The sequence below is a fragment of the Vicugna pacos genome, chromosome 35 (genome assembly GCF_048564905.1).
Source record: "Vicugna pacos chromosome 35, VicPac4, whole genome shotgun sequence".
NCBI classification, from domain to species: Eukaryota; Metazoa; Chordata; class Mammalia; order Artiodactyla; family Camelidae; genus Vicugna; species Vicugna pacos.
The window spans coordinates 13,131,238-13,152,299 of record NC_133021.1 but is presented as its reverse complement, the minus strand read 5'-3'; the positions used below and the strand labels follow the sequence as shown (position 1 = coordinate 13,152,299).

At 48.8% G+C, this 21,062-nt stretch overlaps 1 protein-coding gene across 9 annotated transcripts in view; it reads right to left on the bottom strand.

Annotated features, from left to right (window-relative positions):
- Positions 1-21,062, bottom strand: part of FRMD4A (FERM domain containing 4A) — a 441,493-nt gene that overhangs the window by 102,966 nt on the left and 317,465 nt on the right. For all 9 annotated transcript variants that reach the window (XM_072955338.1, XM_072955337.1, XM_072955343.1 and 6 more), the window contains exons 4-5: positions 19,824-19,916; positions 9,565-9,649 (exon numbers count right to left, since the gene is read on the bottom strand). In XM_072955338.1, the coding sequence (XP_072811439.1) occupies positions 9,565-9,649; positions 19,824-19,916 (178 nt within the window). The remainder of the gene's footprint in view (positions 1-9,564; positions 9,650-19,823; positions 19,917-21,062) is intronic.

The window sequence follows — 21,062 nt, the reverse complement described above, 5'->3', positions numbered from 1 at the left end:
CCCTTCGGCACCCCCAAAGGCTGGACATGGGACACCCCCCCGCGCCCCCAGTGCTCTCAGAGCCGTGTGAGAAGGGGCATCCGCAGGGCTGTTGCTGCGCTGGTCTTCCCTGGGGCTCTCTGGTGGTCTGGTGGGCACGGGATTGTTTCATTTGAGACTTGTCGGTAAGAGGGGGATGAAGATGGATGGGAGAGTGATGTCACGTAGTTGATGCGTACTTTGGACCTCTGATTTACTAACCATTGGAGAACGTGTGCTGCTTTCTCTGATCCTTTGAACAGGGTCTGGAGGGACAAACGCGAGTCTGCAGGTGTGTGCGGGTGTGTTCAGACAGGGCTGGGGAGGATGGCCTCCCTGTCTCTGATTCAGCCTTGTCTCAGCCCAGGTGATTAAGTAGCAGACGGAAGAGGCCCGAGGTCATAGATCAACAGCATCATGGTTAACAAGGTTCTCAGAAAGATCTCTGTTCTGAGGGTCCCCAAGGGTTCCAAAGGAATAGTCCCCTGGGAACCCCAAGCAGTAAGTGTTAGGGATGGTCTCTAAAAGTCCCAGAGCTGGGGGGAACCTTCGTGACCCCTCACTTGGAGGGACTTGGTGGTGGTCTTCAGACGCAACTGAGAATCTTAATGAAGAGCATTCCTCCATGGTCAGGAATGAGGGAACTTCCAACTTTCACAGAAGATTAATGAGAGAATTACGACAGAAAAGAAGATGAAAAACCACAGGGCAGGTTGAGAAGACTCCAATGGGAACGACCTTCCCAAAGTCCCTTCAGAACGACTCACGGGGCCGCCCAGTGGTTTTCCTAATAAATCCTCACCGACCGTAAGCACCTTTCTTCTCACTCACAAAACAACTAGAGGTGAGAGTTTCTCATCATCCTCTTCCAGGTCATGTCTACTCTCACCTGAAAGTTCCAGGTTGTAGTTCCAGCCTTCCAACAGCTCCAGGATGTCGAGTAAATAAATCACGGGAGCTCTATGAGTTTCATTTTCCTCATCAGTACGATGGGGGTAACAATTTCCTTTCCAATTATTTTACTGAGTCCAATGAAGCATAAATGTAGACGTGATTTGGAAGGTCTTTAGACACACGAAAAATATCAGGTCTGTATTGTTAATTTTTGCTCACTGGTGCAAACTGGTATAGAGCATCTGAACTATGCAATTTTGTCTCTGTTCCTCAGCATTTTTTAGAATTTATAGGACTCTTTAGTAAGACACATGTTATTTTACAGGTGGGCAGCCTTGTGTGTGTGTGTGTGTGTGTGTGTGTGTGTGTGTGTGTCTACACGTGTGTGCACAGTCACCGTGTCTATCATCCAAAGAGATCCTGGCGCCCACATTCAGCCTCCCTGCGCCCGTGCGACCTCCCCGCCTCATTGCACAACTCATAATGGCTACGCGAAGGTGGCCCCAGGCAATCGGGGGCTGGGGTGCAGGATGGGATCCATGTGATCTTGCACAATTCCTCTTTCTTAGCCCTCTGTCAGTTTTTCATCAGTCAAGTCACTTCATGTTTGTCTGGGGCACTCCCTCACTCTGTGGCTTGGGGATTTCTCCTGCCATCCACTGCACACAGCCCTCATCCGGATCCTGAGAAATCTCTGGGACAGAGGTCACGAGGACACTCGTGATGATGAGTCCAAGTGAGCTTTTTTCTAGAGAGACAAAGACGAAGGCACCTCTCTGTCCTCCTCCCCGTCCTCCCTCTGACACGGGGCCGCACACACAGCCGGCAACAATCTCAGAGGCAAGGATCAGGATTCTGTACGTCCGAGGCGAATGTTTATGTGGATCCCTTTGTCCTTTGGAACCTGATTCTGGGCTTTGCTTCTCTTGTCTTCAGACAAGATGATATCATCGGCTCATTAGCAAACCTCTTTGAAGATCTTGGGTAAAGACTGCTTATTTCAACTTCTGCGGGAGTGATGGTCTTTAGACCTAAACAGCAAATGTGGCCCAGGGATGACCGTTTGAACTTCAGTAATACATGAGGCTCTCAGTACGGGGACATCTCGGAACAGAGGGCTGGGTAAGACCCCCCAGCACACAGAAGGGAGGAATTTTAAGCTTTTTTTTTTCCCCTGACATGATCTGCTCTTAGTGGGCACACACAGGTTCCCAACTTGGTCATTTCTCAGGAAATATGTGAATCCTCATGCTCTGGGATTGGAAAATCGTCAGTTAAAAACAACTCACTGAGCGTTGACAATGCATCTTAGTTCAGTGCTAGAACAATGGGAGGTGATCATCAAAATTCACCCAGAAAGATGCTTGTGTCAACTTCTCCCCCAACCCAAGGAGGGACCCATTTCCGTCCATCTTCAGATGGTGACCAGGGGTCCTGTTTCTTTGGTTATCACTATTGGACAAGTGCTGAGATCAAACATTGGAATGTGATGGATATATTTAAAGAGTGGACTCTCAGCCCCTTCAGATCCACATGCGATTCATAACAGCGTGGCTGGTTATCACGACTAGCCCCTCACCCGACCCAGCCTAAATCATGGAAGGATCACATTACTCCCATGAGGAACTGAAGAGCAACGCAAGGTCCTTCAAGATGGGGGCCTATTTTCTTGTCTTTCCGAAGGAATGAGGCACATTGCAAGCTGGATCTCAGAGTTATAACTCCAAGATCTATAATCTAAGGGCATCCTTCTTTTTAAAAATTAAAGAAAACGACCACTTTATGACCTAGCACTCGCTGTTTGCAAAGTTTTCGAAAATTATTGCGGCGACTAATTTTTGACAGCGATCTTGCTTTGTCAGTGGAGAACTCCAAGCAGGCAGGATCCAACCCAAGCCTGGTAGTTGAGTAAAGTGCTGAGATTAAAGTCCATGTCCACCCCATCATGCCCTCTAGTGCGACAAGTCCACTGCCCCCCTCGGGGCTGACAGATGGGCCTCTCCAGCTGACACAGGAAGTCACATCCAAAGAGAGAGACGACCAGACAGAAAGCCTGGCAGGAGAGCTGTGCTTTCCCGTGTTACTTTCCAGGAAACACACATCATCCCAGGCCGACTGTCTAGGGAGTTTTCCTCGGAAGTAGACACACATTTCTAAAGGAGTTTCAGCCATCCCTTGGGCATCAATTTCCTTTCCATCACCCGCCTGTCCCCTTAGTGAGTGAAAACACAACAGAAATGCTGTTGGAGGAATTGGCCACCTGGGGTGTTGGGACCCCGTTCTGTGCTTCCTCCTGCTCCACTTACAGGAGACAATTAGAGCCCTGCTCGCTCCTGGCCAGATTCTACTGCAACTTGGACAGACTGTGACTGTATTTTCCTGCTCTTCTGGTAGTAAACAGGGAGGCTCAAGCAAGGAGAAGTTATGCTTTTGTCTCCTGGTGAGAGCACCATGGAAGGTGGGAGGTGGCAGGGGTGGTTTGGGGAAAATGACAGAACAAACAAAACAGAACATCTTTCTTCACTTTTGTGCTGTTGAAGCGATCAGAGGTTGCTCTCTGGAGAAGATGCACAGGAAGCCGCGATGAGGTGGACCAAGCTCAGGGATGCAAAGGACGTCTACGTCCCAGTGCAGGCCACCTGCAGCCCCGACTCCCCCAACCCTGGACGTGGGAGAACACATCCCAGGCAGGAAGTAAGAAGAGTCTCCTCTGGAGACAGTGAAGAGCCACGAGAAAAGACACCGAACACTGATCCTTGGGGGTTCCCACTGGGATACCCCACAGGGACAGCCACCAGGGGACCAGCCCCATCTGGGCCCTGAGAGCTTTTAAGTGTCTCACTCTTAAATTCGGATGGAGAGCCTCCTGCATGAAAGACAGACCAAAATAAATACAAAAAAAAAAAAAAAAAACAACAAAAACGAAAGAAACAGAACATGCACAAGAATTAGCATTACTGGAGTGATAAGAGGATATTAGGTTTGAAGAAAATAATAGGATGATATATATATACAGAAAGAAAAATCAGATAATATGAAGGAAGTCTTGGAAATTAAAAACATGGTAGCAAGGGGGAGGGTATAGCTCAAGTGGTAGAGTGCATGCTTAGTGTGTACGAGGTCCCGGGTTCAATCCCCAGTACTTCCTCCAAAAATAAGCCAACCTAATTATCTCCCTGCCAAAAATAAAATAATTAAATAATACAATAAAAAAAACCACACATTGCTGTCCTTTAAAAAAAAGTGATTGCCAAGGTTAAAAGTCTATAGCAGAAATTAAGAATAATATTGAAGAAACCTTCTAGAAAGTAGAATAAAATGACAAAGATGGAAAACAGGAGAAACCAGGTATCAAAGCAGGAGGCTGTGCTTATTAACAGGTCTGGAAGGAGAGTGCAGGGAAACAGAGAGAGACGCTCAAAGAAATATGACAATTTCCCAGATCTGAAGATGAATACGAACCTGCAGACTAAAAGTGCCCATCAAATACACAGCCTCGTGGATTTACAAAGACTCACTTCAGGGCACACCATCCTGAAATTTCAGATGGAGAGGAATAAAGAGGAAACCCTACAAGATCCCGCTGGTGGTGGTGGAGGTAGGGGAGTCCACACACAGCGTAGGGACAAGCAGACATCTCTGGGACAACTCTCAGAGACTCTGAGGAAACCCTTTTGCTAATCCTGGAGAAGTCATTCTATGTTTCCAGATCCAGAGAAACTCTTAATCAGATATGAAGGTAGAATAAAGACTTTTTCAGATATGCAAGGACCCATTTTTACTTCTCACATATGCTTTCTCTGGATTACTGCAGGATGTTCTCCAGGGAAACAATGGCATAAAATGAAACACAGGAAGACGTGGAATCTGGGATGCAGAGCACCCACTCCAGAACTGGGGTGAGGGAAAGACAGGACAGGAAAGGGACATCCTGGGCTGAGCGCTGCGAATGAGGCCAGGTTCAGACTGGAGCAAGAGGATGGAGGGAGGTCCCAGGAAAAACCACAAAGGCAGCAACAACAAAACCCAAACCAAAGAGAAGAACAGGATGAACTAGCCGAGGCAACGGAAATTAGCAGTGTAGGCATTTGGGAATCTGTAGGTGCTTTTGCAAAAAGAGAGAGAGAGAAAAAAAAAAAAAAAGATGGGCACTTACAAACTAAAACAAGTAACAGCACGGCAACCCTTACCTTTAGGTAAAAGAACTGGTTGTTTAAAAAAGGAGTCACAACCACTGGCTGCTACTTGGATTAGTCATGATAATGTAACGTGGATGGCTGTGGCTTCCACCCAGAGCTGTGCTCTCACCATACTGGGAAAACGTGCGTGGGTGTAGAGGAGACCTCTGTCCTCACTTACCTTGACAGGAATTCAACAAATGGACAAATTAAGGAGTAACACCCTGTGCCAATTACTCAGAAATAGGGGCAAATGCCAGAAGAAACAGCTAAAATTGTTGGAAGCGGTGGGACTCGGGGTGGGTGGGTGGCGGTGGGCTTTTTTTTCATACAAAGCCTCTTAGAACCATCTGACTTTTAAACTACATCAGACATTACTTTGATAACAGTAAATGTTAATGTGTTAAAAAGTGAGTGAAATAAGGACTTGGAGGAATTGGAATAAACAGCTTACTGGACCTGAACAACTTAGATTCTGGAACATTGTAGGAATCGTTCCCCGAGACTCAGGCAGGGCACTGGGTCAGTCGAAGCTGCCGGTGTCAGCATCATCTCCAGGCTGTGTTGGGCACCGATCTCGGGCCCCTCAAGGCCTCCAAAGTGCCAGAGGGCAGTGTGGGCGGCACAGAGCAAATCACAGCCAAGATGAACCCGGATCTGATTCCAAGCAAGCAGTTAGACCTCAGCAGGAGCTAATGATGTGCCTAGCGTAGAGCTAACAACGTTCACGTTTATCTCCCTTAATTTAATCTTCCCAAGAAGGTGGTGGGTTGGGTCCATGTTCAACCCAAGAGGAAGATCAAGCCTGGAGACATCACAGAGGTGCCCACATTTAATGCAGTTACTACAAGGCAGAGGAAGGAAGGGAACCCAGGTGTGTGAGACCCCAGATCTAAACCCCTAACCACAGTCACTCGGCCACGGGGCCTCCCTCCATCTTTGCAGATTTCCAGCTGCACAAAGCCTGCTCCACCACTTCTGGTTCTTTCTTTTGACTAAGTCACTCAACCTCTCCAACATCAACTTCCTCCCTCAGCAGAGCTGATGATTCCATCTCCCTCGTGGGCCTCAAACAACACATGTGGGATTTTTAAAATAGACTCTTAAGTGTCAATTTCTGCAAATGGAAATCTTATTTTTGTTGACGGGAGGGTGACAGGTGGCCTTGTGACACGATTCTGCCTCCCGTGTAAAGTTCAGAAAAGCCTTCTCTGGCTCGCTCCCACGGCTCACCAGCTCCCTGACAGACGCTGAGAAGAGACAGCTGGGGCTCCAGGAGGGCACACACCAGCCAGGGCAGCAGGCAGGCCGGCGCCGTGGCACCCGGGCCCTAAACGTGGCCGGCTCCGAACGCGTCACCACTTCCACTGGGGGAACCGTAATACGCAGTTCCGGGCATTTCTTTTTTTGTTTCCCATTAGTCTCGGAGCCCCCTGTGAGCACGATGTTCAAAAGCCGTTAAGTCCTCACCTCCAGCTGATCATCTGTGACAGAACAACTCCAAGAGAAGCCGAGTCCGTTCCCTTAACCCCGGTGCCTGTATGACCACAATCTGGGGCAACTTTCTACCTGCTCTGGGTTGAGGCTGATTTCTCCCTGTCAGCGACGTTCCAGGCATTTACTGCCCAAGTCTGCCCCCTGGTGGACGGTCCTCACTTTTTATTCCTGAATTCTTTCCAAGTGCTTTCGCACTGATTAACCAAAACCATCAGATGCCTGCAACCTATGAGGTAAGTAAGGTTGGTATTTTTATTTCCTCTGTATAACGACAAAACGAGGGTTTAGCGAGAGGAGGAAATTGGCAAGTTTCTGGAACCACATTTAGTGTCTTTGTTCCTCCATTCAGCAAAACCCCCACATAATGAGTGCTCTGGGTTTGAGCCCAGTTTCAGTCTTGGTTCAGCAACTGTCACCAAGTGAGGTTCTTCTACAGACTCGAATCCGATCACTACCACGCTCACCACTATTCTGAACATCCGCACGTGTGCCATGCATGTGGTAAGGAGCCTCCATGAGGAAAAGCGACGGCCGACAGACCGTTTCAGCTCTCAAGTTTCAACGTGTGGCAGGCTGCCACAATCCCTCCAGACTGGGTTTAGCTAAATATGGAGACAGGCAGAGGGATCTCCTCGGACTCCTTGGGATACAGCCACTAACCATCTTAGGACAGGTGTACTTGGCTTTGAAGCTCTCCTTAGAGTGGGCAATCTGCCCTCCAGGGTGCAGTGCAGCCCAGCGGTTGAGATCTCTGATCTGGAGTCAGGCTGCCAGCTTCAGCCCTGACTCTGCCATTTGGTAGATACACAACCTCGGGGGAATCTCATAACCGCCTTGCACCTCCCAGGGAAAACTGGGATAAAGGATGGTGTTCCTCTCAGAGATGCTGGGAATATCAGCCACACAGCGTGCAGAGAGCACTCAGCACCAGGCCTGCCATGATGCCAGTGAGCATCAGCTGTCCTTCTCCCTGGCTGTTAATGAGCTGACCTAAGGCTGAGCTCGTGAGATGGTAGGGGGTGTGCTGGGGGGGGGGGGCAAAGTGGGTATTTACTTTAAATACATCCTCTTAGTTGTGTTGGGGGAGTCTTCTGCAAAACCCTCTCCCCAAGGACAGGGTGTATGCTGGGGACTGCCTGTGGTCATTTTGTAATAGAAAAGAACATATCTGACTCCATATTAGATCTGTTTCTTTGGCTTTAACACTGTGCCCTGTTTTCTAGACTTTGTCTTGCTGGCTCTGCACCTTTTAGAAAAGAATGTTGCCTTTAGCCTGAAAGAGACAGGAGAGTCTATTCTCAAGGCTCTGACATTTAAGGATATTAACGCTTTTGCACTCCTATAAAGATAACAAGTTGCAGAATGGAAAATAACATTTGTTTTGGTGGAGATTTACAGGGATACCATGATCTTACCCACATGGACAGCTACAAGAACAAAGAATTCCTACACCAAGAAGTTTGCAACAACCAACCACATCCCCTCCCCCTTTTTAGTATAAAAGGAGCCTGAATTCTAATTTGAGTAGTATGGTTCTCCAAGACATTAGTCTGCCATCCTCTTGGTCTGCTGGCTTTCGGAATTAAGTTGCTATTCCTTGCCCCAACACTTTGTCTCCTGATTTATCGGCGTGTTGTGTGACGAGCAGAACGAGTTTGGACTTGGTAACAATTTTGGGTTATCCAGTGAGAGGAAACACCACAAGCACATGAGGGAATTGGATACAGTGCAAGTGTCTCATTCAATTAAGAACTGTGCCTTGAATAGATGTCTCCCTGAAGAAGATGCACAAATGGCCACAGAGCGTCACTAATCACCAGGGAAATGCAAAATCACGAGATACCACCTAATACCATTAGGGTGGCGATTATTTTAAAAAAACAAAAACAAAATAACAAGTGTTGGCGAGGATGTGTGGAATTTGGAATCTTTATGTGCTGTTGGTGGGAATATAACAGTGTAATCGTTATGGAAAGCAATGTGGCAGTTCCTCAAAAAATGAAAAATAGAACTACCATAGGATCCAGCAACGCCACCTCCAGGCATTCACCCCAAACAACCGAAAGCAGGGGCTTCAATAGATCTTTATAAGTCCATCTTCACAGCAGCATTATTTGAATAGCCAAAAGGTGGGAGCAACCCAAGTGTCCACTGATGGATGGACGAATAAACAAAATGTGGTAACTACATACAATGGCATAGTAACCATATAAAGGCAGGGAATTCTGACACATGCTACCATATGGATGAATCTTGAGCACATGCTAAGTGAAATAAGTCAGACACAAACGGACAAATACTGCATGAGTCCATTTACAGGAGGCGCCCAGAGGAGTCAAATACTGGGAGACGGAAAGTAGAATGGAGGTTGCCAGGGGCTGAGGGGTTGGGGAGAGGGGGGGATTATTTAAGGGGTACAGAGTTTCAGTTCTGTAAGACAAAGAGTTCTGTGGATGGAGGGTGATAACAGTTGCACAGCAAGGTAAACATACTTAGTACCACTGAACTGTACACCCACCAATGGTTACCATGGTAAACTTTGCCAGTTAAAAAATTTGTCCCATCCTGAGTGCCAATAGCATCCCTTTCAGAGATGCTGCTAGAAAATCCCCAAATGGTCAAATATATATGCATTTGTTTATAAGAGGTTTGTTTATAATTGTGAGACTTAGTGCATTTGTCATACTGGTCTGGGTTTCCCTTTTTTTGTCACAGTTGCCAAGTTAAAGAGACCCCTGCAATCAAGTTAAGGAACACCTCCAAGGAGCCAAAACCCAGAGATGGGACTGGAAAAGAGTCATGTTATTAGCCCTTGATAGCGTCAGCCTCATGGAGTTCTCATTCATTTAAAGGAATTAGTTTGTACGTTTCTTCTACTAATCAATGAAATTGCACTGGGGCAACATGTTGGCATTCCTAGCTTCCAAGGATACTTTCAGGTTTCAGTGGAAAACTCTGAACAGGAAGAAGCTCTTACCTTGTAGATACAGGACTTGGCATTCAGAAAGAAGAGCTCGATGGTGGCATTGTCCTTCAGGTATGAAATGCTTTCGATATAGAACCTAAAAGAGAAAAACTGCCCATGAACCACAGCCGCATACACTGATCAGGCAGAAATATCAAGCGTTCTCTGAGTTACATGACTCGAGGACGAGAACTCCCAGACCAACAGGAACAAGAGAGAAAAAGCACCACCTATGGTTTCCATGGTTCGTTTCAGAGGAAACAGTGGTTTTCAAGTCCATGTACAGGGGGTTAGGGCATCCTGGCAGACAGCCCCTCAGTCTAGCAAAGAGCGGGACCTGCCATCAATTTCTAAGGGTAAACTTAAACTTGACCACCTACTTGCTTTTTCCTTCCCTGCTTTCCAATTTTTCCTAATGTCATCTGTTTTCATTACATCACTTTTTGTCCTAATCACTGTTGATCTGGAGTTTTAAAAGATAATTTCTTCTGCTGAACGGAGTAAGGGGCCCTTTTTCTCTTTGAAAGGGTTGCGACCAATCTTCCTGAGGACGGCAAGGAGGGCCTTGATTTCCGCAGACCCGGCGGCTGCGGCGAGTGTTCTTAATGTTGTGATATTACCGCATGTGGAGCCAGGTGAGAATTGGATTCTTATCCAGATGGAGCTTATGGATTTTCTTCACGATGACACAGGCTGAGATGATTCACATTAAATGTGCCTTTACATAGACTCTGGAGTTTATGAAATTCCTTAATGAGCTAGGTCCTTGCACTTGTCTAGGATCGGCTTGTGCTAAGGGAGTTGTGATGAGAGGGGAGAAGGAAATGACTGGCATGCAGAGCCTTGGTGGGGGTCTTGAGTGGGTGTGACAACTCCTAGGGGGCACTGGACACCTGCCTCATGGAAACTAGGGGCACCTAGAAGGGGGAGAAGGCGAAATGAAAAGAAACCACCGCTATGGTCTTCCAGAACGTGTCTCAGCGTGATGGAAGGGATCTGGGGAGGAAGCCAAGAGACCAGTGATCTGGTCCCAGCTCTGGGTGATTCAGAGCAAGTCACATAATCTCTCAGAGCTTCTGCTTTCCAGGCTGTAAAAGAGGAGGACTCGGGCAGTGGGTCTCTAGCTAAGAAGTTGACTGCTTTCCAATACTGGAAATGATGCAGGTTGAAACAACCATCACAACAGCAAAACCAACACACCAACATTGTGTAAGGCAGACAAAATATGTGTGTGGGCTCGGACAAGCCCACAGCCCCCCCACTTTGCAACCTCTTGTCTACAGACTAAGTAAACGTCTTCTACCGTCTTACAGATGCGTGCAGAGGCTGCCGTGATGAGCACAATGCAGACTCATTTACATTTGTGAGTGAGTCCCGAGGAACTTGAGATACTAGTAGAGATTTTCAAGCAAAAGATATTAGTTGGGCATTTACCATCATGGAGGGTCTACACAATTTTTAGAAATTACAATAAAGTCTTCATTCTTGCAAAGCCTGGGAAGGAGCTCTTCCATCACCCCCGTCCATCACTCCAAAAAAAGACAAAAACAAAACAACTGCCTGCCTCCTGCTCTTGGAGCAAGAATTTTAGGTCATGGAGGATGCCGTAAAGGGTCTGCAGTGGTCTTGGAGGAACTGCAAAGTTGGACCACTTCCACTCCCCTAATAATGGAGACTTGAAATGCAGCAGCAAATTCTACAACTCAAAGCAAAATCCAGCTGTCCCTGGTCTTCGTGGGAAATTGGTTCCAGGACCACCTGCTCCCCTCCCCACCCAGGACACAAAAGTCCAAGGATGCTCAAGTCCTTGATATAAACGGTGTAATACAGTTGGTAGATATCTGTGGGGTTCACACCTGCTCCACGGATATGGGGAACTGACTGTAAGTTAAATGTGATGTAATTAAAAAAATCTACATCCGTTGTAAAAGGTTTTTGGCAAGGAGTAGTCAGAATAACAAAATGGGAAGGAAGGAAGGCAGGCAGGCAGATGGGAGGGAAAGATAAGGAAGGGAGAGGAGGGGAGGGAGAGGGGTGACACAGGATCAGGATGGGGCTCTGGGTGGGTCAGAGGGAAACCAGCTCAGCTGGGTGACTTGTGGGTGTGGCCTCTTACAGACGACTCCTGCTTCCATGCCTGTGTTCAAGCTTCACCCCCCAAAACAATCCTCCTGCACCCCCACAACTCACTCCTGCTCCCCTCAGCCTCGCTCAGGGTCACCACACATTTTCACCACCTCTGCTGACGGTCCACAGCAGATGTCCTCTCCCAGGCTCCAGTGACCCCCTCTGCTTATTATGTGGCCCCAGGGTCCCATGATTTTCTGTTCCCTGAGACGTCTTCTTTCCCGGTTGCTAACTCAGTGAGAGCTGCGACCCCATCGCCTTCATTTCTGCACCCCCAGCCCTGATCCAGGGCCCGGCACAAACATGTACTTAAACGTTCCTGTGAATCAAAGACACTGATTTTCAACCGTTCCCCTCTCCCCACATCATCAGCAGGAGATCGTATTGGACAGTGAAATGGGCACTGAAGACAACACAGGAGGGAGAAAAAATAATAAATGATTTCCCAGACCCTTTGTGACTCGGGGGTCTTCCCCAGGCCCTGCTCTCACTGTGAACTCGCAGAGTTGCTCACCCAGCGCTGCTGATTACTTGGAATCCTAGAGCCACGAGAACAGCAGAGGCTTCTGGAGTTTCAGCGAGTGAGCTCGGTTCTGTAATAGCAATTCTGAGTCTACAGCTGTTGGGTCTGAAATCACTCAAGTTTGAGAACTAAGGAGCATTCTGCCCTCCCACCCCCAATTTTCTCCTCAACAGTGTATTAAGGGAAAAAAACCTAACACTCTCCTTTCAAATCATGGAAAACTGAAGTGAGATGGCAAATTCCACATCTTTGGCGACAGCGTTTGTTCTCTGGCTGCACAAGAGACAGGAAGGTGGAGGGAGTAAGAGGCATGTTCTGAGATGGAGGAAAAAAAATCATCTCCTTTTGACGGAAACTGGAAAGCAGATTTCTGTTAACCTCAACGACCAAGAAACAGCCTGAAAACCCCGTGTGTTCCCGGCTTGTTGTATTATTGCTTTGTAACCTGGGTATTTAACTTACCCTGAACTTTCCAGCTGCGCCAGGGTGCTGGTGAGTCGAAAGTGCCCAGAGAAAAACAGACCTCACCTCCAGTCCCCATGGAGCCCCAGCGCACGCTACCACACTACGTACGGGAGAGGAACTTCTGGGGAAACGGGAAATGCTGACGGTTTGCGTTCCAAGTGGAGGTACCACTCTTCTGGGCTTTCCTGAGAGCCTTGTCAGAGGTCCCCCTTTTGGGCAGTAGGTGGCGATGTTGCATTGCTTAACTACCAGTGCGGGGGTGGGTAGGGGAAGCTGCTTCAGAGACCTGGTTCACAAAGAAAGCCCCGGGTCTCTGGGAAAACCCAAGGGGATGAATGATGTCTCGTAGGTTCAGAGGGTCTGCGGGGGCCATTCCAAGTCTGATTCTGGATTAACCATGGGTTTCTGATGCTTTGACACCCAGGGGCGTGCTGACTCTGCAGGGACGGCCCCTCCCGGGCTTAGCTAGCTCCTAGGGGAGTGAAGGACTCACCTGTGAGCACTCCTTCCCCACGCAGGCCAGCCAACCCAGAGCCCACATACATTTTCTCGTCTCCTCTGTGGGGGTTTCACACTTCAGGCCATTGTCTGCCTGCCTCAGTCATCCCAGGGCCAGGAAATGGATAACTTGGGAGAACCACCATGCCCCCAACCCTGCTGAAGCTATTCAAACAAGCCAATCCTAAGCCTGCTTACCCTGCCTCACCCATGCCTTCCTGCAGAGACCACGATAAAGGCTCCTGCCCACCGTTCCCGCCACACCCTGGGCCTCTTGGACGAGCCTGGTGCGTCCCCGCATGGCCCTGCCTGGCATCGGGTACCCCCCTCCTGGGAACTGAGCAGCCGTCTCTCTTTTCAATGGCTCTCATCTCCTCATCTGTTGGCCTCAAGTACCCGAATAATAACAAACCTGACACTTTAAAAAAGGCTCTTTAGCACATTAGCAGGACTCAATCTCAGGGCTTCTTTCTGAGCCAAAGGAAACGGTGCTCTAGGCCAAGCGCAAGAGTGTCTCTTGAGTACCGCGAGTGATGCCACCTCCAACGTGACCTCGATGATGCTAATCTGAGGCTATTTTATCAGTCTGAAGTAGGAGGAAGTATGCATTATGCTGTTACATGTTTGAGCATATCCAACACTTGGGGCTCGGAAGCCTTGGGGAGTCTGGTCCCCTTTAACCTGTGGAAGCCTCGGAAGCAGCAGACGGAACCCAGTCCAGCCAGATTAGACGTCAGCTAGGTTTCCTCCTCTGGTCCCCTCGCTCCTCGTCTTCCCTCTCACATCCACCCCTTGGCACTTCGGGAATCACTGACTATTTACAGCAAGTGTTAATTAAATGGCCCAGTGATTTCATTTTGTAATGAACACAAATGTCACATTAGGAATGCTGGCGTTTGGTAGCAAAAAGGAGCCATCGTAATGAGAAGGATAATTAATACTGCTGTGAGTTTCCGCGGCCAAAAATCTCTGATGTTGAGAATTTCAACAGCGCTGAAAACCCTAACTGGGACCCCCAGTTGAGATCTAGCAAGTCCTGGTTAGCAGGCACCTCATTTTAGATCCGTGCCACTACTGTTACCAGGAGTGACAGGACACAGCAACTGCTGTCTTAATCAGCCCGGAAAGACACCAACAGTCAGGCCATGAACTTGGCCATAAAATCCCCTCTCCTTCATTAAAGCTTCCTGGCATCCCCTGTCTTTCTTTTCTTCCTGTAGCTCACTTTCATTTATTGTTTGTGAAACTCGAAGTTTGCGGAGACAAATCTAATCTCTATTTATTTTCCTACAAATAGTGTAGATGACCAGAGCTACAAGGACACCTGGCTGGAGAATACACAATCAAAGGAACAGCCCAGACACGGAGGAATCATTCTGAGCGCAAACCTGTGTCTATAAAAGAGAAGAAGGACTTCCTTGGGTGGGTAGGCATATTTCCCTTACATTTTTTTCTTGACCTATTTCTTTTTTTTCCTTCCCCTTAATGGAGGCACTGGGGATTGAACCAGGACCTCGTGCACACCAAGCGCACTGCACTATACCCTCCATGCCCTCTCTTGACCTATGCCTTAAGCTGCCTGGTGAACACTATCAGAGGGTCACTGTTCTCAGTTTGGGGAGCTTGCCTCGTAGCATTAAACAATGGTGCTGTTGTAGAACGCGATCTTGATCGTACACTGACCACCAGGCTGCTTGTAAGGATGTGTGAGGGGTAAGGGAGTGGGGAGCGATGAGGCTGCACAGGCACGCCCAAGTCAGGTCGCCCAGGTATCCTTACAGGATAACAGGAAGCCAGGAAGCTCATGGGTAGCGGATGAAAATTCTAGAAAAGTGCTCAGTGGCAACATCTGGAGAGAGTGAAAGGGGCCAAGACTGGAAGCACAGATGAACTAGGAGATTTCAAGACCAGGAGAGGCTTATGAGGGTCCTAATTACAGCCAGTGGGGGGTGCATGCAGGGTAAGGGATGGGGCTCCTTAAGATGCAGAACTAAGCGGAACTGGTGAACAAGAGGAGAGAGGAGGGAACACGTGGAGGAGAACAGATGACGTCAAGGCTGACTTTCAAGTCCCTGGCTTTGGGGGCTGGGTGGGTGGCGGTGCTCACCACAGAGACAAGGAAGTCTGAGGGACAAAGAGCGAGTATGGGGCAGAAGGATGATGACAGTACTTGATTCAGACAGGGGAGGGCAGAATAGTGCCCGCGAACTTTGGGATCTACAGACCCCCAGGGACCATGTGGGTGGTGGGGCCAGAAGCTGGACCACCACAGACTGCAGGATCGGGGGATGTGGGAAGGGGGCCGCCCTCGGAACCCCTGCTGTGAACAGAAGGGGCTGCAGGGGTCATAGCTGCAGGAGGATCCAAGTCAGGGAGGGTATTTCGTCTTGTGAGGGTGGGAGGGATGTGGACACGGACAGAGGGTCCAGGGAGAAGCGGAAGCTTAAGACAGAGAAAAAGAGAGGAGAGACTTGAGGGAGGGAGCCCTCTGAGGTGATGGGGGGGCTGGGGCACAGGGCAATCAGCTGGCGTCAGGTGATGGGATAAGGGCCACTCTTCCTCTGAGATGAAAGGGGTGTGTGTGTGCGTGAGAGAGAGAGAATCTCGGAAGTTGAAGAAACATAGGGGTTATCTGTTCACTGCCCTATACTTAGCTCCTCAAACAGTACCTACAACATAGCAAGTGCCCAACGAATATTCATGAGCCAATAACCAAATCCATCTATAATGGTGAGTATGGAGCACGGAGTTTGCAAGGGAGAAAGCTGTTGATACCCCCATAGCTGGGATGAGAGTGGATCTGGCTCTCAAGGCTCGGAAGCGACCCAGCTCAGGACCATGATAAGGGCCAATGGGATCGAGGCGCTTTCTTCATAGAGTTGAAGAGAGCAGAGGGCAGGGCGGAACATCTACCCACTGGAGGTCACTGTTGTCAGGAAATGGCGAGGCATTCTCCAGCAAGACTAACAGCATGCATCTCAGCTTCTGGAAACTTCTGCTTTCCTATTTAGGATGCCCCTTCCTCCACCAGGGTGGCATCCAAGGTTTGTGACAACGGGGACCTGTGCCCCTGCTGGGGGCGCTCCGTCCATGGTGCTGAGTCCAGTAGCTCCCAAGCAGCAAGGTCAGGCCGGGGAGGGCTCCCCTCCACCACACTTCTCCCCCAGTGCGGGGTGTGTCTGTCCTTACTACCGTCTTTGCAGATGGGCGCGGCCAAGTGTGGAGCACGAGACGGGCCAAGGTCAGCGATCTCGACGGGGGTCCTCTGGCCCTGCCTGCACATGGAGCAACGGCAGGCTCTCTGATCAGCAATCATGGTGTCACTTTTCACTTGTGAGACGGAGACAGCGTGGTGGAAGGGGAAGGGCCCCAGGTTTGGAGTCAGATCTGACCGAACAGATGCCATAACTCACTAGCCATGCTGGGGGCAGAATTCACCTGGCCATCTCGTATGTCTGCTTCCAGGATGGTTGTGACGATAGTTCACCCTTAACAATGGACAGTTCCCTTCTTCCTGACCTTTTCCCTTTTTAGGTAATTGTTAAGATCCTGATGCCCTACGACTGTTCCTGGTGGTTTGACGATGAGGGTTGCAGGGATCAAGTCCATTTGCAGCTTAATAACCGGTCGGTGAAGGTCAGGAGGGTCCTGAGCCTTCCATCCTGCTGTTCTGAGTCTGTCCTAAAGCCTGATGCCAGCTTCACGCCCCCCAAGGAGGAAATGCTCATTTCCGGGCTTAGAGGATGAAGCAGAATTCTGCGAGTTCCAATTCACATTATTTAATATATTTGGGCCTTATTTTTCCTAATTGGTTGAATGGAGACCATAGCTCTGCCCTCACGCTCACAGACATTGTGAATATACATTGCAGCAGCAGAACATATAAATGCCAAGTAACAGGCCACGCTGGCTGGCAGCCCAAACGCAGATCCTCGGAGGCACAGGGTTAAGATTTCCACTCTATGAATTCCTAAATCTTGGCCTAAGGCAGCCGATCTTTTCCATGCTCTCTTGTATCAGGTGGTTTTATGTTGCTTCTGTTCCCCTATATAACTGCATATGTGTTATGTAGGTGCAACATACAGACGTGGAAAGGAAAGGAAAGGGCGACAGGGGGGACTAGAGAGTTAGGCTGCTCTGAGGATGCATGCGTGGTGGACGGCTGGGCTGGGCTGTGGGGGCCGGACCGCCTGCACTCCTGTTTACAAAGGTCAGGGTGCGTGCACCGGGGAAGAGCCCAGCTGACAGGAGCTCCTTTATGCAGTCCAGCGTATCCCAAGGTCTGGGTCTTTGATGAACATAATTTATCATACCACTCCTTTGGAGAAAACAGCTTGTGGGCATCCCCAGAAAGGCAGCGCTGAGTTATCAAATGGGAATTCTTCCCAAGCTGAAAATCAAGGTAAAGGCGCAGAATGTGCCCCGGTGGGAGAGTCTGCCTCCTCCCTGGGAGACGACAAGCCATTGGGGTTTTGACACTGTACTGCTCAGCCAGCTGCCAAGTGGGGATACAGGAGAGCAGGGGTTCCGGGAGCCAGGCTCCTCCGTGGCTGGTGCCAAGGAGACACCTGCCCTGGGAGGTGGTTGCAATAATTCAGATGACATAGGATGAGGGAGTTTAGGTAACAAAGAGTAGAGGGCAGGGCAGAGAGAGATTCTGGAAGTAGCAGCAGAGAATTAATGCCCATAAGAACATGAAGGAGACGAAAGGGGGAACAGACTTCAAGATTTAAAGCCTACATGACTGGATGGATAATGACATCAGATTCGATGGGACCACAGAAGGCTTGGGGAGGTGGGGTGGGTGGGAGGGTGATGAATTTGGTTTTGAGCCTGTTGAGTTTGACCAAGTGGCCAAGAGGTAACTGGAAATAGAAACCCGGGGCTCTCCAGAAAGATGTGCTTTTAGGATGAGGCAGTGCTTCTGCCAGGCGTCCCCTCCGAAGTGTGGATTTGGGGAGTTTTTCCTAATGAGCGTTCAGGGAGGCGCCTGCTTTGGACAATCAGGAAAACGGGTGTCCTTGGGTCTCGTCACCCCATCCCCAGTTCTGCTGTAACACTGGCTCTCCCTCTGCACTTCTCCGTGCATCTGGCTCCACAGAGAGACGTCAGCTTCGAGAGGTCTGGACCCATCTGCACGCAGACCCTCGGCCACAGACACCTCAACTGGGCAATCTCACGGCACTCCAAGCTTTCCCCCAAACCCCTAATAACTCGGCTCGTAACAGACATGTGGGAAAAAACAGCTAATATGCAACCAGCCCTGTATTTTCTCTTCTTGGCTAATGTTGGCAAAAAGCACCAGGAAGGGCGGGGAGCCTGATCTATGGCAAGTGTATACGCCCACCTTTGATTGCAGGTTAATGAACTGCTTAAATTCAACTGAGTCTCGCCTGATGTCGCCACCCCTCCCGGTGGAATTGTTACTCTTTGCTTTATATGATGACTTTTCCACTTATCTGAGAAAATGTAGCCACCATTAAAGAGAATATGACACTGAAATTGTGCCCATCAGGGAGGGAAACGGCAAAGATTAGCTCTGATACGTTCACAGCTGTTAAATCAAAAAGGCATTAAATGCACGTTTAAATTGACTCCACCAGCTGGGGTAAAGACATACTCCCGCCCGTGAAAAGGACCCTTTCTTTACCTCTGAGTTTGTCTTCTGCAGTGTCAGAATGGCTACGTCAAAAACTGCTTCCTGGCTGCACTCTTAAGGAAGAACTGAAATGTGCATGGTTTGCATCCTGCTCTTGAATTTCTATCCACATATTTTATAAGGGCTGGGTCTATGCGTTGGGCGGAGAGGTTAGTGTCCATTGGAAGACTGAGCACTTAAACCTAAATGCCTCTGCAGCTGTGTGGACAGACACAGCCTGATGGTGCCACAGACTGGCTGCTCAGGGAGCTGCTGGACCTGGGGGCTCAGGTTCTGGCTTTGCTATACACGATTTGTACTCTGTCCTTGAACTCATGACGTGACCTTCCATCCCTTGCCCCCGGCTTCACACAACCTTCTGCAAACCCAAGTGGTAAGTCTGGCTGGCTTCATAAGATTGCTGCGACATTAACCCTGAGAAGCAGTCACAAAATCAAACTTCTTCTCATAGATTAATGAACAGAAAATGCCCATTGTTTCTGGTTAGGCCACAGCCTTCCTTACTGGGAAATGTATTAATTTGTGGTTTCTTCTTGGGTTTCAGTGATTCTTATTTGGGATAAAACAGGCAAGTTTCAAGAGGCCAAGTGGCACTTGTGACAGAAGAACAGAACACACACACAGACTTGTTACGCAGCTTCAAAGGCCACCAAAAGAATCCAGGGCTTGTGTTATCACAGGGGACTCAGTTTCCTTTGAGATACATGCCCTCTTCGCCCCATAAAGGCAAAGGGAAAAAAAAGGCTTTTATCTTCATTCCCCACAAGCATCCGAGTGCCAGAGCATAAACACGTGTGTCCACGCACACCCGCGGACGTGACGCACACTCACGCCCTGCGCTTATGTCTGCTGGGAACGTAGAGATGCTACGACCTCTGTGACTGGCAGTGAACTAAGACAACCCTGATCTCCCTTTTCTTCGACCCCTCATGCTCCCAGACTTTCTTGACAAAGAGGAAAAAAGCAAAAGGCAAAAGGACAGCTACCCGATGTACATACCTGACACAAAAGTATAAAACCACTGGTCCTGATTTTTTGGGGAAGTCATGTTCCAACACTCTTCGATCCAGCTGAAGCCAGTTTAAGTGTCCCCTGAGGAAAGAGAGACCGGTCGGTTAGGACTTTGGGTTTTGCAGAAGTTTCTTGGGACAAAGGTACATGTGTCGCAGAATGTGCTAGACCACAGAGAATCGTGGACCTCTGCCTCACTATTAAGGTCTCGGTTTTTGAAGACCCCAAAGGAATGATCAGGGGACTCCTGCGTCAGCTGGAGATACTGTGTGATAATCAAAGTCGGGGGTTTGAGACCCGCTGCCCATTTTCTCAACGGCACTAAAATGAAAATACAACCATACTGTCTTTCTTGTCCTGAATTCCCTTACCACCACTCTCCTGACTGCCTTCTCTCCTGAAGGCCTCACAACACACTTTGGAAGCATGTGAGCAATCTTTGCAACATCTTGCTGGAGGCAGATGGGGTGAAACGTGAGTCACAGACGGTTTCCTTAAAAATTAAATGTACGGCTGCCATCCGGCCCAGGCATTCCGCTCCCCGGTACTTATTTACCCAAGAGAAATGAAAGCAGACGGCCACACAAAGACTTCTAGGCACAGGTGTTCCCGTTATTTGTAATAGCTCCCAACTCGAAACAACCCCAGTGTTTCCCAGCAGGGGCATGGACACGTTACGACATTGTTCTGTAATGGAATACTACCCCGTGATAAAGACAGTGAGCTGTTAATACACACAGCAATACTAGGATGCACCTCAAAATAAAGACGCCGAGGGGAAGAAGCCAGGCAAGAGGGAGTGCAGACTGTATGGTTCCATTTATAGAAAACTCTAGAAAGTGCAGACTGGTCAGCAGTGACAGAAAGCAGACTGGTGGCTGCGTGGAGGATGGCTGATGGGGGAGGTCACAATGGGGGACGAGGAAACTTTTGGTTGTGATGGAGATGTTCATTATCTCAATGGTGGTGATGGTTTCATGGGTGCAGACAGATGTCAAAACTTATGAAACTGTACATTTTAATCTGTGTAGTTTATTGTACATCAACTTCACCTCATTAAAGCTACTTTACACAGTGAACCAAGGAAATGTGGGATGATGTACAAATGGGGACACGTCTGCATTTCCTTCTTCCTTCCCTCTCCTTCTCCTTCCATAAATATTAATTGACTTCCTTCTCCAAATAAGAGTCTGGAGATGCAGCAGTAAGCAAAATCTACACAGTCCC